Here is a 14,803-nt window from a genome sequence, read left to right on the forward strand (position 1 = left end):
GATGGGGACAGGCTGTCAAATGTATCAGCCACTAAGGAATAAAAACCTCCTGTGGCGAGAAATCTTAGCGTGGCCAAAACTTGCAAAAGGGGGGTGAGGGCACAGCTTCGCAGAGTATCTCTCTCAAGGGATTGCCTAAGTAAATTCACTATAAACAAAATTGTGGCCGGGCGGAACGGTATCTTTTGAAAATCTCCTCCTCTGGCATTAATTCTAAAGGGTTTTCACGGTCAACAAGCCTGTTGTGTGCGACTCTCTGCCTATGCCGACGTCTACGACGCTGCCGTCTGTTTTTCACCGGCATATAGGAGATTTTATTAAAGGACTTAAGTCTACTAAGAAGGTAACTTAAGTTTAGTCTGAGTTTGAGTAAGAAAAAGAACTTAAGTTTTTTCGAGAAATTCAATATTTTGAGTTTTCTCAAATTTGAGATTTTTCTCTGAAATTTGAGTAAAAACTCAGACTTAAGTCTGAGATTTAACTTAAGATTTTTTCGAGAAATCCAAGCCAGCTGTAGACAGTGGTACATGTACAAGTTGATAATAACCTCTAAAGATTGTCCAGTCTGTAAGATAGTGGCTCTGATAAAGACTGAGTAGGGATGCTGATGGAAAAAGTGTATAGTCTAGGATAAAGTGGCACTGAAGATAAGTGGGCTGAGATGGTGATGGGCTGTGATGGTGATGGGCATGTGATTACGGGCTGTGAAGGGAAGAATGTCTAGCTTGTAAGATAGTGGTACGTGAGGTGATGAGGCTATGATGGTCTGGACTTATTGAAACTGCATGGCTCTGATTGATGGAGAGTGGGCTAATTGATGGTGATGGGTTGAAACATGGTGGAAAATCTGTCTGCTCTCCATGTTACATGCAGGCTCTGATGGACCCTTTTCCTTAGAATTTGACAGGAACTAGGAATTATACCTGATCATGCTGACCTTTCAGGGTGATCAAGTTAAGGTCAAAAACCCCAGAAGTAAGCAGGGTCACAGGCACTTTAACATGTTTAAGTCCATACATTTATCTGTTATAATTAAAGTCTGTATCAAAACTAAATGCATGACTGCAAGAATCTGATACATGGGAGATCAGATTTCCTGTTGTTGGTTATAAATATGCAAGAATGCTTCAAATGTAACCCCAAATGATAAAAAAGAAATTGAAACACAAGGTGTGTGTAGGTGTGTGGTGAGGAAAGTTTTTGCCTGTGACAAATTACGCTAAAATCATATAGACTCATTACAGATGCCTGTGTCTACGACATTTCAAATATCCCCAACCCCTTATGAAAACAAAGTACCCATTTTTAAACTGAATAATGTACATTGTTCCTAATCATGCTAATGGCTCTGCTCCAAGTGTGAAATTGCTCTGTGGCATAAAGAATTGGACTGTATCTTAAAATAATAATAAACGAACACAATGACCAAATGCCATCGTTAAATTTGTTAAATGTCAAAAGATGTGCGTAACTGATATATATCTTTTTATATTGTTCAAAAAATGTTAAACAAAAATACTACACCATTCTAAACTGTGCAGACCAAAAAATAGTTGGAATGTTTAAATTCAAAGAATGCAATGTCAGCTGTAAATTAACAAATTGCTGGACAATATTTAAAAAGTCAGAAAGACTTAGATGAAGTTCTGTGTTTAGTGTATTATATTATCTTACAATAGAGACACAGGAAGAGGTAAAATGGAATGCAGAATGATTCCAATACATGTACACTCTGCTATAGACATGAAGAAGATTATAACACATTTCTACTGATTTCATCTCTTGCTATTCACTCAATCAACATGACTATAGATCAAAGTTTAGCATGTTTAGAAATATTTTAATACATACATCAATTCCACTTTCACAATGCACTAGATAAATAACCATGATAACATAGCCTACACAAGTTTTCTCAATTTTCCTTACCCCCATTGGCGTGGACCTCGTAGAGTGCGTATTTGTTGGCCGTCAACATGCGTATGTTGGGCCAGAACTTCTCCACCAGGACATCCACCACTTCCTGTGTGGTGGCCGAGCTCGCCACGTGGATACATTTTGTCACCACGTTATTCCCGTCCTGGAAGTAGAACCTGACCACGCCATGGAACTCACAATCCTGTAAATTAAAAAAATCTCAAAATTTTAAAATTGATGCAGGTGATATAATCTACACTTATTATGATTACCAGGTATTATGCTTTAATTGTTGCAAAGCTGATTTAATCATTTCAAACATTATAACTACACAATTCTAAACAAATTTGAAAAAGATATGGTCACTGCATTCTTTAAAACAGAAAGTGTATACAACAAACGATAAACACATGAACATGATGAATGCTCGTAGATGTACCCATCTTTGCAAATTGAATACAATGTTTCCTTTATTAATTTTTTCATTGGCTTTATTTTTTGCTATCAAATCTTGGCATACAGTGCACAACATAAACAAGTTCTCAAAACAGGAAATAGGTCAAGGCACAAATAGGAAGGAAGATGGATGAAGCCATGGTAAGTAAAACAGGTATAAACACTGACTCAGGTAAACCAAACTCTTCCTCTGTCCAGGTAAACTACCTGTAAACCGTGATAAGCCAGGTACCTGTAATCTGATCATCTGGTGACCTAAAGTGAGAGGTCTGGTCTACTCTGTATACCAGCTTTAGGTGACACCTGTAGACCAGTCTAGTTCGAATGGCAGAAGGATAAAACGTACGCTGAACTAGGACCTGGGGTCCCCCGCAAATAGTTCGTCATTTTGCGTAGTTATTAAACATTCTAGGAACTCTTCAGGCATTCAAGGCACAGAAGTAAATTCATCGATATCATCAATACGGAGACCTCAGGTCACCTTATATATTAATGAATTTTATATGATAGACAATTTTCTTTGTCTTACTCTAAAATGATCATATTTTTAACTTTATAAAGATTTACTTTCTAATATATATATATATAAGCAAATACTTGAAAATAATAAAGGGTGACCAGAGGTAACCTAATATTTTACATCAATAGGGGGACCAAAGGTCACCTTACATTGTACATCAGTAGGGGGGACCAGAGGCCACCTTATATTTAACATCATTAGGGAGACCAGTTGTCACCTTATATTTATCATCAGAGGGATCATAGGTCACATTACATTTTAAATCAATATGGTTCCAAAGGTAATCTTTTATTGCACATAATAGGGGGACCCGGGGAAACCTTATATCGTACATCATTTCGGGGACCAGAGGTCATTCTATAATGTGCATCAGTAGGGGGACTACAGGTAACCTAATATTGTACTGTACATTAGTAGAGGGACCAGAGGAACCTTATATTGTACATCAGTAGGGAGACTAGAGAGCACCTTATATTGTGCAACAGTGGGAGGGGGACACCTTATCATCCATCAGTAGGGGGACCAGTGGACACCTTATATTGTACATCTATACGGGGACAAGAGGTCACCCGATGTTTTACATTTGTACAGGGACAATTAGTCACCTAATATTGTACTGTACATCAGCAGAAGGACCAGACGTCACTTTATATTGTACGAGGACTAGTGCTAACCAAATATTGTACTATACATCTATAGCGGGACCAGAGGACACCTTATATTTTACATGAGTAGTAGGACCAGAGGTCATCTTATATTGTACTTCAATATCCTCTCTTGTATATCAGTAGGGGCACCAGAGGACACCTTATACTATACATCTGAAGGGGGACCACAGAACACCTTATATTGTACATCAGTGGGGGAAAAGGTGTCACCTTTTAATGTACATCAGTAGGGGGACCAGAGGACACCTTATTTTGTACATCATTACGGGGACCAGAGGTCACGCGATATTTTACATTAATACGGGGGCTAGTGGTAATCTTATATTGTACTGTACATCAGTAGTGGGGCCAGAGGTTACCAATTACACCAATAAGGGAACCAGAGGACACCTTATATTGTACATCAGTAGGGGGACCAGAGGACACCTTATATTGTACATCAGTAGGGGGACCAAAGGTCACCTTGTATTGTACATCAGTAGGAGAAGCAGAGTTCACCTTATATTGAACATCAGTAGGGGGAACCAGAGGTCACTTGATATTGTACATAAGTATGGGGACCAGAGGTCACCTTAGATTAAACATCAGAAGGATGACCAGAATTTACATATGTACATCAGCAGGGGTACCTTAGGTCATCTTTTATTGTACACCAGTAGGAGGATCAGAGGTCACCTTATATTTAACATCAGAAGGATGACCAGACGTCTTTTTATATTGTACGGGGATTAGTGGTCACCTAATATTGTACTGTACATCTGTAGCGGGATCAGAGGATACCTTATATTTATCACCAGAAAGGGGACTAGAGGTCACCTTATATTGTACATCAGTAAGGAGATGAGAGGTCACTTTATATTGATCATCAGCAGTTGTACCAGAGGACACCTTATATTGTACATCAGTACAGGGACCAGAAGTCACCCGATATTTTTCATGAGTATGGAGACTAGTGGTCACCTTATATTGTACTGTACATCAGAAGGGGGATCAGAGGTCACTTATGTTGAACATCAATAAGGAGACCAGATCTAGAGGACACCTAATATTGTACATCAGTAGTTGGACCAGAGGTCATCTTATATTGTTCATCATCAAAAGGACCAGAGGTCAGCTTATATTGTACAAAAGTAGGGGGACCAGTGGTCACCTTATGTTATACGTAAGTAAGGGGACCAGAGGTCACCTTAGATTAAACATCAGAAGGATGACCAGAAGTTACATATGTACATCAGCAGGGGTACCTTAGGTCACCTTTTATTGTACATCAGTAGGGAGACCAGAGGTCACCTTATATTTAACATCAGAAGGATGACCAGACTTCATTTTATGTTGTATGGGGAATAGTGGTCACCTAATATTGTACTGTACATCTGTAGGATACCTTATATTTAACACCAGAAAGGAGGCGAGAGGTCACCTTATATTGTACATCAGCAAGGGGATGAGAGGTCACTTTGTATTGATCAATATCAGTTGTACCAGGGTTCACCTTATATTGTACATCAGTAGGGTGACCAGAGGACACCTTATATTGTACATCGATCAGTACGGGGACCAGAGGTCACTCGATACTTTTCATGAGTACGGAGACTAGTGGTAACCTAATATTTTACTGTACATCAGTAGAGGGATCAGAGGTCACCTTATACTGAACATCAATAAGGGGACCAGAGGACACCTAATATTGTACATCAGCAGAAGGACCAGAGGTCAGCTTATATTGTACATAAGTAGGGGGTTCAGAGGTCACTTTATATTATACATAAGTAAGGGGACTAGAGGTCACCTTTTATTTAACATCAGTAGGATGAACAGAGGTCACCTTATATTGTACATCAGCAGGGGGACCAAGGGTCACCTTATACAGTACATCTGAGGGGGGGGCGGGCAGAGGTCACCTTATTATTATATTGTACATCGGTAGGGGACCAGAGGCTACCTTATATTGTTCATCAGAAAGTGGGACCAGAGGTCACCTTATATTTAACATCAGAAGGTGAACCAGAGGACATCTTATATTGTACATCAGTATGGGGACCAGAGACCACTTTATATTGTACATCAAAAGGCGGGCCAGAGGTCACCTTATATTTAACACCAGAAAGGGGACTAGAGATCACCTTATATCAAACATCAGTAAGGGGAACAGAGACCACTTTAAATTGTGCATCAAAAGGGGAACCAGCGGTCACCTTACATTGTACATTAAAAGGGGACCAGAGGAAATCGTACACATTGTACATCACTAGGGGGACCTGAGGCAATTTTTTATTGCGCGTCAGTAGTGGGACCAGAGGTCACCCCTAATTGAACATCAGAAGGGGACCAGAGTTCACCTTATATTGCACATCAGTAAGGAGATCAAAGGACACCTTATATTGTACATCAGCAGGGGGACCAGAGGTCACCTCATATTGTACATCAGTTGTTGACCAGTAAGGGACCAGAGGTCAGCTTATATTATACATCAGTAGGAGGACTAATAGAGTTTTATGAAGAGACTTACTTTTACATTTGACAGCTGACTTTTACATTTTAAGTAATGGAGTAAGTCATTGTTTAAATTGTAAAAGTAAGTCTCTTCATAAAACTACAGATAAAAAAAAAACTTCAAAAAAAAACGATATTGTACATCAGAAGGGGGACCAGATGTCACCTTATTGTACATCAGTAAGGGGATCAGAAGGCACTTTACATTGCACATCAGAAGGGGGACCAAAGGTCACCGTATATTGTACATCAGTAGGGGGAATAGAGGTCACCTCATATTGTATATCAGTAGGGGGCCAGCGGACACCTGATATTGTACATCGGTAGGTCACCTTATACAAGGGTCGTTTAATAATGTCATCGGTGCTCGGAACGAAACAAAAGTCGCTTTTCAATAATATTGTTATAATGATTAAACCTAAAATTATCTTTTCATTTAAACACATGTAAGTAACATTTTTATCCAATTTCTGATTCATTTTCAATTGTTTTTTGAACTCATTTTCTAGTATGAACCTTTGTATACTGGATTATTGCAGATCCTATGATTTCCTGGACTTGTTTCTTCCTTCTGAATATTGTTAACGTGAATGAACATTAACTTTTGTTTATCCCTAAGACTCCTTTACTCTTCAGGGCTTTCGGGTTTGGACGCTGTCATGAAAAAATCCTATGTTGTGGATTCCTTATTCTCATAAACTTTTCAATTTTTTGCCAAAAAATTGCTTTCTAGATTCCTAGATCAATAATAGATTCTAGAAATTAAATTGCATCCCCGAATATGAATTTAAACAATAAGACCACTGATATTTAAAAAAAAATTGACTATAAATCTATCCTTGTGCTCTTGCAATTCTCTGCTCTTCTTAGACCTTTGCTTTTTTTATCAAGTACATCTTATTGTAAATTTGTTTTGAGGGTTTTAAGCAATAGATTAAAGTTTCATTATCTGTTTGAAATTCAAATAAACGTGGACAACTACAATTACTGATATTTTTAATAATTGTTCATATATTCTTATATGCAGTCGTTTTCACTCATTTTTTAAGGGTTACTTTTGAGTAATAAGCTTTTTTTTGACAAACGTTTTTCAAACAGTGTGAACTACTGCCGAATGATGTGTATTTTGAAAGAGGGTGTATAAGGCGTGTAAAATCCCCCGCTCTGAGACAAAATGTTTTTCAATTTTCAAAATCCACAAAAAGCTATATTTTTCTAAAATCATGTTCTAAGTAATGACATCTTTAAAATATTTTATCATTTTATTTTTCTGAACGACTTATCATTTGATAATATTTATTTCAAAGTTGACCGTTAAGCATATTTAGTGGGAAATGATTTTAATAGAGTTATTAAAACGAATTTTGAACAGGAATGGACCAAGTCTCCATTCTTCGTGAACGCTTAAATGATGGAAATGTGACAAACCCGTCCATTTAAATCACACTGAAAGATGTCAATGAAAGATGCACATACTTCGTAGCGTACCGGTAGTGGTTAAAGCGGTTGGTCTTGGACTAAACCTGAGCTATAAAGAGAGTGTCGAATCATACATGAAGCTTTTTCTTTTTTTTTTTTTTTGTTTTCAAATGTCATACTGATGTCCACTACTATAAGGTGCCCTCTGGTCCCCTTATTGATCTAAAGTGTAATGTTATGTGTCCTCTGGTCCCCCTACCGATGTACAATATAAAGTGTCCTCTGGTCCGACTACTGATGTACATTGCACCTTATGGTCACCCTACTGATGTATATTATAAGGTGTTATCTAGACCCCCTACTGATGTACAATATAAGGTGACCCCTAGTCCCCCTACCAATGTACGATATGTGGTGTCCTCTGGTCCCCCTACTGATGTACAATATAAGGTTATCTCTTGTCCCTCTTTTCATATACAATATAAGGTAACCTCAATTCCCCCTACTGATGTACAATATAAGGGGTCCTCTGGTCCCCTTATTGATTTAAAGTGTAATATAAGGTGTCCTCTGGTCCCCCTACTGATGTACAATATAAGGTGTCCTCTGGCCCCCACACTGAAGAGGTATATACGGTGCCCTCCTGTTCCACTACTGATGTACTTTATAAGGTGTCCTTTAGTCCCCCTACTGATGTACAATATAAGGTGACCTCTGGTCCCCCTACTGATGAACAATAATGGGTTACCTTTAGTCCCCCTATTGATGTAAAGTGTAATATTAAGTGTCCTCAGGTCCCCTACTGATGTTCAATATAAGGGTACCACAGGTCCCTTACTAATGTACAATATAAGGTGACCCCTAGTCCCCATACCAATGTACAATATATGATGTCCTCTGGCCCCCCTACTGATGTACAATATAAGCTTACCTCTGGTCCCCCTAGTGATATACAATATAAGGTGACCTCTAGTCCCCCTACTGATGTACATTTCAAAGTGTCCTCTGGTCCCCCTATTGATCTACAGTGTAATATAAGGTGTGTTCTGGTCCCCCTACTGATGTACAATATAAATTGACCTCTGGTCCCCCTACTGATGTACAATATAAGATGACCTCTGGTTCCCCTATTGATGTAAAGTGTAATATTAAGTGTCCCCTACTGATGTTCAATAAAAGGTGCCCACAGGTCCCCTACAGATGAACAATATTTAAGGTGCTCTCTGGTCCCAACTGATGCCCCCTACTGATGTACAATAAAAGGTGCCCTCTGGTCCCCCTATTGATTTAAAGTATAATATTAGATGTCCTCTGGTCCCATACTGATGTTCAATATAAGATGACCACAGGTCCCCCTACTGATGTACAATATAAGGTTGCCTCTGGTCCCCCAACTGATGTACAATATAAGGTGACTCCTGGTCCCCCTACTGATACACAATATATGGTTATCTATAGCCCCCCCCAACTGATGTACAGTATAAGGTGACCTCTGGTCCCCCTACATATGTAGAATCAAAGGTAACTTCTGCTCTCCTACTGATGTCCACTACTGTTGTACAGTATAAGGTACCCTTTGGTCCCCCTGCTGATGTACAATAAAAGGTGACTCCTGGTCCCCCTACGGATGTACAATATAAGGTGACTCCCGGTCCCGCTACTGATATACAACATAAGGTTACCTCTAGTCTCCCAACTGATGTACAGTATAAGGTGACCTCAGGTCCCCCTAAAATTGTAGAATTAATGGTAACCTCTGCTCTCCTTCTTATGTCCACTACTGATGTACAGTATAAGGTGACCTCTGGTCTCCCTACTGATGTACAATTGAATTTAAGGTGACCTCTCGCCCCCCTACTACAGCTAATGTACAAAATAAAGTTGCCTCTTTTTCCCCAAATGATGTACAATATATAGTGACTCCTAGTCCCCCTATTGATGTACAACTTAAGGTGACCGCTCACCGCTGGCCCCCCTACTGATGTACAATTTAATGTGTCCTCTGGTCCCCTACTGATGTACAATATAAGGTGAACTTTGGTCCCCCTACGTATGTACAATATAGGGTGACCTCTGCTCCCCCTACTGATGTACAATATAAGGTGACCTTTGGTCCCCTTACTGATGTACAATATAAGGTGACCTCTGGTCCCCCTACTTTAGCTAATGTACAATATAAGATTGCCTCTGGTCCCCAAACTGATGTGCAATATAAGGTGATTCCTAGTCCCCCTATTGATGAAGGATATAAGGTCACCTCTGGTCCCACTAATGATGTACCATATAAGCTGTTCTTTGGTCCCCTTACTGTTGTCCCCTACTGATGTACAATATAAGGTGACCTCTAGCCCCCTACTGATGTACAGTAAAAGGTGACCTCTGGTCACACTACTACAGCTGATGTACAATATAAGGTTGCCTCTGGTCCCCCAAATGATGTAAAATATAAAGTGACTCCTGGTCCCCATATTTATGTACAATTTAAGGTGACCTCTTGTCCCCCTACTGCTGTACAATATAAGGTGACCTCTGGTCCCCCTTCTAATGTACAATATAAGATTACCTCTGCTCTCCTACTGATGTCCCCTACTGATGTGCAGTATAAAGTGACCTCTGGTCCCACAACTGACGTACAATTTAAGGTGACCTCTGGTCCCCCTACATATGTAGAATTAATGGTGACCTCTGGTCCCCCTACTGGTGTAGAATATAAGGTGTTCTATAGCCCCCTTTCTGTTGTCCCTTACTTATGTACAATATAATGTGTCTTCAATTCAAAATGCCCTCAAGTCCCCCTACTGATGTACAGTATAAGGTGCCCTCTGTTCCCCCTACTGATGTAGAGTATATGGTGATCTCTGGTCCCCCTACTGATGTACCCCTCTGATGTACAGTATAAGTTGACTTCTGGTCAACCTAATGTTGTATTATGTAAGGTGACAAACTGTTCTTCTTCCTGATGTACAATATTAGGTATCCTTTGGTCCCCCTACTGATGTACATTAAGGTGCCCTCTTGTTCCCCTACTGATGTACAGTTTAAGGTGACCTCTGGTCCCGCTACTTATGTACTATACAAGGTGACCTTTGCTCTCCCACTGATGTCCCCCTACTGATGTACAATATAAGGGGACCTCTGGTCCCCCACTGATGTACAAGATTACTTGTTCTCTGGTCACATTACTGTTGTCCCTACTGATGTGTACTATAACGTTACATGGAATAAAATCATAGGGGAGAGCACAGGTCACCGAACGTAATCCATAAATGTTAAACGCTTATATATCATATATCGCATAAAATTGCAGTTAATGTTGCTTAGCACCCACCCTCCACCCAAACTATCTTTTCTAATACCCATCAGATGGTTATTCCTTACAAAAAATTGTTTGTTTTACACTTTAAAGGCTTCACAGTATTACGATTTTTTCTATTTTCACTTTACGTATGCAACGCACTACATTTTGTAGCGGAGTAAACAGGCCCGATAGTCGTGAACTGAGCAGGGGACCTCAGGTCCTAGTTCAGCGTACGTTTTATCCTTATGCGGGTGGGTACGACCCGATTCCTTGTTCGATCCGCGTGGTTTCGACCCTTTTCCTTGTTCGACCCGCGTGGTTTTGACCCGAGTGGTTTCGTTCCGGAGCAATATTAATTATAACAATTTCGATAGTTTAAAAACATTTTTGGGGGTCTTATTCAAAATATTCAGATTTTTTTAAACTGATCGTGACTGTTTATTCATTATTAAAAAAAATGCTAAATAATTCTGTTTATCTTAACCATTTATTATTACGTATATCATCCCACAAAAGGCTGATTAGTTTTTAAGGAAAATGTTCAAATATTTATAAATTATTTATAATTTATTTCAAATGAAATTAATTGCATCCTTGTCCTAAAATCAATCTTAAGTTTACTATTGACTTCAATGTTGACAACCAATAATTGACACGTATCCCTCCCTGAAGCCATACAGCTACCTTGAAACCATGTGTATATCTAAGGGGTTTGTTCCCTTATAGTGTGCTTATAGTGTGAACCCCTCTATTTACCTGTATGTATATAATTATAAGTAGGTCGAAACCACTCGGGTCGTTACCACGCGGATCGAACACGGAATCGGGTCGTAACCACTCGACACCGTCTAGTCCCCTGTGGCCAGATCAGTTCCTGGTCCACATTCCTGACATACTTTTGTGAATCACTTTATAATCAACCAAGTAATGAACAGGGACTAGTGTGTCTGTACTAGTATAGTATACTGGGTACTTATGTATTCTCTGAATTATTCCTGTTATGATGTTTACAATATAGATTATCTAAGACTTTTTTGACCTTTACTTGTTATGATTAGGATGCAAAGTCATTAAGTCAAATGAAACAATTAAGATAATGCCACACTTTCATTGTGTAATCTGAGCAAATGCTGAAATGAGGGGGTAAATAACTGAGACAGAAAGAGAACATTCTGTGTGTTAATTATATAACCACAGAGAGCTTTTTTCAGCATATTGAGATTCTCGTTTGTATATCTAGTCAACACAGTTTACGCTTTTACGAAAATAGTTTCTGCTCAATGATATTTCAGAATTAAAAGAGATGGGTTGTGGCTCGTGAAAAATCTTTTGACAAAGATAAAAATCTGACACCATTTATAATATTTTGTATGATAAAGATATCATTTTTTCCCCTAAAATATCATTTGGCAATTTTAATATAATGTAAAAGAAAAGTAAGATTTTTGTGACCTATTGCTCTATAGCTTTGATACTTGTCAGAGAAGTAAAAAAAAAGTCTTTGGTCATAAATTTTTTGTGAAATAGTTTTTAGCTGCTCCCTACATGTAAAATAATTTTTAATTAATAACTTTAACATGTTAAAGGTTCAAAATTCCTCTGTGTGCCATGGTATGCCTAACAGAGTACAATTGTTTTAGTGATTTGTATGTATGACAGATAGTTATACAACTGGCTCATAACTTTTACATTTCATGTCCTACAGCTATTGAATTGGTAATTGTGAAAAGTAATGAACATGTTTTAACAGTCACATTCACTAAAGTTACATTAATTGTTCATTCTGTTTATAACAACCATATAAACGTTAAACACTAATTTTTTAAAAAGATGTTATGGATTTGATCATGTTCATAAAAATGAAATTAAAATTGACATTAACGGAAGGTGAAGAAGGATTTCCGAACTTGTATTTTTTTTCAATATTGATAATATATATATATATATATACAACATGTACCCCAAATGTAGAAGATGTTTCTGTGTGGATGTGTGTATTTCATTTGATATGTGTCCTATGCGTCAATGCAGTGAATTATTTGTTAGTCATAAATGAGGTCACTTAAAGGGAGGAAATGGGGTCAATCAATTTTCCACCTGTATTCCAGAGGGTGTGATTCGCACCGACGCATTACTGTAACAGTTAGGCACTCTACTCCACGAGACAGAGACTTTTACGATGTAATGTTTCCAGTGACAAGCCATTACTGCTCCTACATGCCTAATACTCTGTCCCGACTGACGGTCTACGAGGAGGCGGCCATCTTGAAATTTTGTTGACACCTGAGTTTACCTGCATATATACACTCCACAGGTAAACTACGTTAGTCGCCGAAAACAACTAATTTTTGAACCAAAATGAGACAAGAAACCATGAAAAATAAATTCTAGATTTGCAGTTTGTCATGAATTACCTCGTTGGGTTGACTTAATTCGTATAAATCGTAATGGTCCTGATTCCACTGTGTGATTATGTTCGCGAGCCACTGTCGCTCAATGTTCTTATCCGTCATTTTGACTACTTAATAGCCATCAAATCCCAAGCAATATTCTTGAAATAATGTATCCAATAATATTTCCGCTTTTGCAAGTCCTCTTTTAAGATTATAGCTTCCGTATTTCGAATACACAGTCACAACAACTGGTTTTTGAACGGCATCGAATGGTCAAATACAGTGATGTCGCCAATTCCGGGTCGTCTCCAATTCCGGGTCACTCGCGTGTATTTTATGCCTAGTGTTAAAATTTAAGCACAAAAAACTTAATGAATACGCTATCACGAAGAACTGGTCTTTCTGTACGTAATTATTGAAAAAAAAAATCGAATATAAACTTGAAGACAGCATCCGACAATCGAAATTCTGAAACGCACGCATTAAAGACTTGAATGTTAACTTTCTGCTGTGGTGACGGGCTACTTTCGTTTTTGTTCGTTGCAGAAAGGCTGATTTAAAAGTTCTAGATAAATAATGATAGCTCTAAAGTATGGCAAATGCATTTATTTTTAACTGAGAAATCAATCATAATGATCGCTGCTAAAATAAAAGTGTAATAAATATTAAATCAAACTGTAGTAGTTTCTCCAATTGCGGGTCATGCAGTCTCGTGGCATGAACATGTCAAAATTCTATGTACAAAACCAATCAACAACCATGTATTTACCTTGATTATCAAAAGTATTCTAACTGGAAAATATTTTTTCTAAAAAATAAAATCGAGTTAACCCTTCAAATGCATTTTTTTTATTGTATTATTTTAAATCCTAATACATTTTTTTTTAATACAGCATGTTTTGTTGTGATTTTTTTTAAAAATAATTTAAACATATTTCTGTGGTTGTTTTACTTTTTACTCAAGCTGCATGAATTGTTTTTTTTTTTCAACATCATAAAAATCTTGTTCCGAAACGTTCCATGAATATTACACGACCGTAAAGTCACATGACCCGGAAATGGAGAAAATGATTCGTAATTGGGGAAGCTAGGCCTTGCTGAAATACCCCTGTAAATATTGTTTCCGTGCAACTATTTTGAAAACGAAAAGGTGTTTGGATGACTCACTATTTGTTCTCTCAATACATATATTGCATAAAATATAAAATAAACAGATTTGCAAAATATCAAAGTAACACCCTGGCGTGACCTGGAATTGGCGACTTCACTGGAGTGGGGTGCAGGATCTTTCGGGACCACGACGTTTCGGGACCTGACTAATACGACGTTTCGGGACTAGCGACAAGACGGTTCGGGACTTGGGTAAAGACGATTCGGGACTTGGGTTATTTTTTGGGGGGGGATCTCAACAAATTGTTTATTGTGGCGATAAAACATATATTATTCTAAGTACACATAGTACGTAATATTTAATTTTTATGTAATATATATAATATCAGAAAGATATACTTTGATGGGTTCTTTTTATAACAGATGAATAAGAATAAATATTTACAAAATTCATTTTTATTTCTTTTTATTTCTTATCGTTTTTTTTTAAATTAGTTACTTTTTCTTGTGTATGTGGTGATGGGGGGGG

General features: G+C 38.1%; 1 protein-coding gene across 1 annotated transcript; it reads right to left on the minus strand.

Moving 5' to 3' along the window:
* Nucleotides 1-1,929: 1,929 nt before the first annotated feature.
* Nucleotides 1,930-13,416, minus strand: LOC134245867 (afadin-like; the record flags this gene model as incomplete). The annotated part of the gene is made up of 2 exons (XM_062728112.1): nt 13,186-13,416; nt 1,930-2,119 (listed from the first exon to the last, which is right to left on the minus strand). Coding segments are annotated over exons 1-2 (289 nt in total), but the record flags the coding sequence as incomplete, so codon positions are not given.
* Between the last annotated feature and the right edge of the window lie 1,387 nt (nt 13,417-14,803).

The sequence above is a fragment of the Saccostrea cucullata genome, unplaced genomic scaffold (assembly GCF_032062105.1).
Source record: "Saccostrea cucullata isolate Sc308-1 unplaced genomic scaffold, CSIRO_AGI_Scuc_v1 ctg11076, whole genome shotgun sequence".
Taxonomy (NCBI): domain Eukaryota; kingdom Metazoa; phylum Mollusca; class Bivalvia; order Ostreida; family Ostreidae; genus Saccostrea; species Saccostrea cuccullata.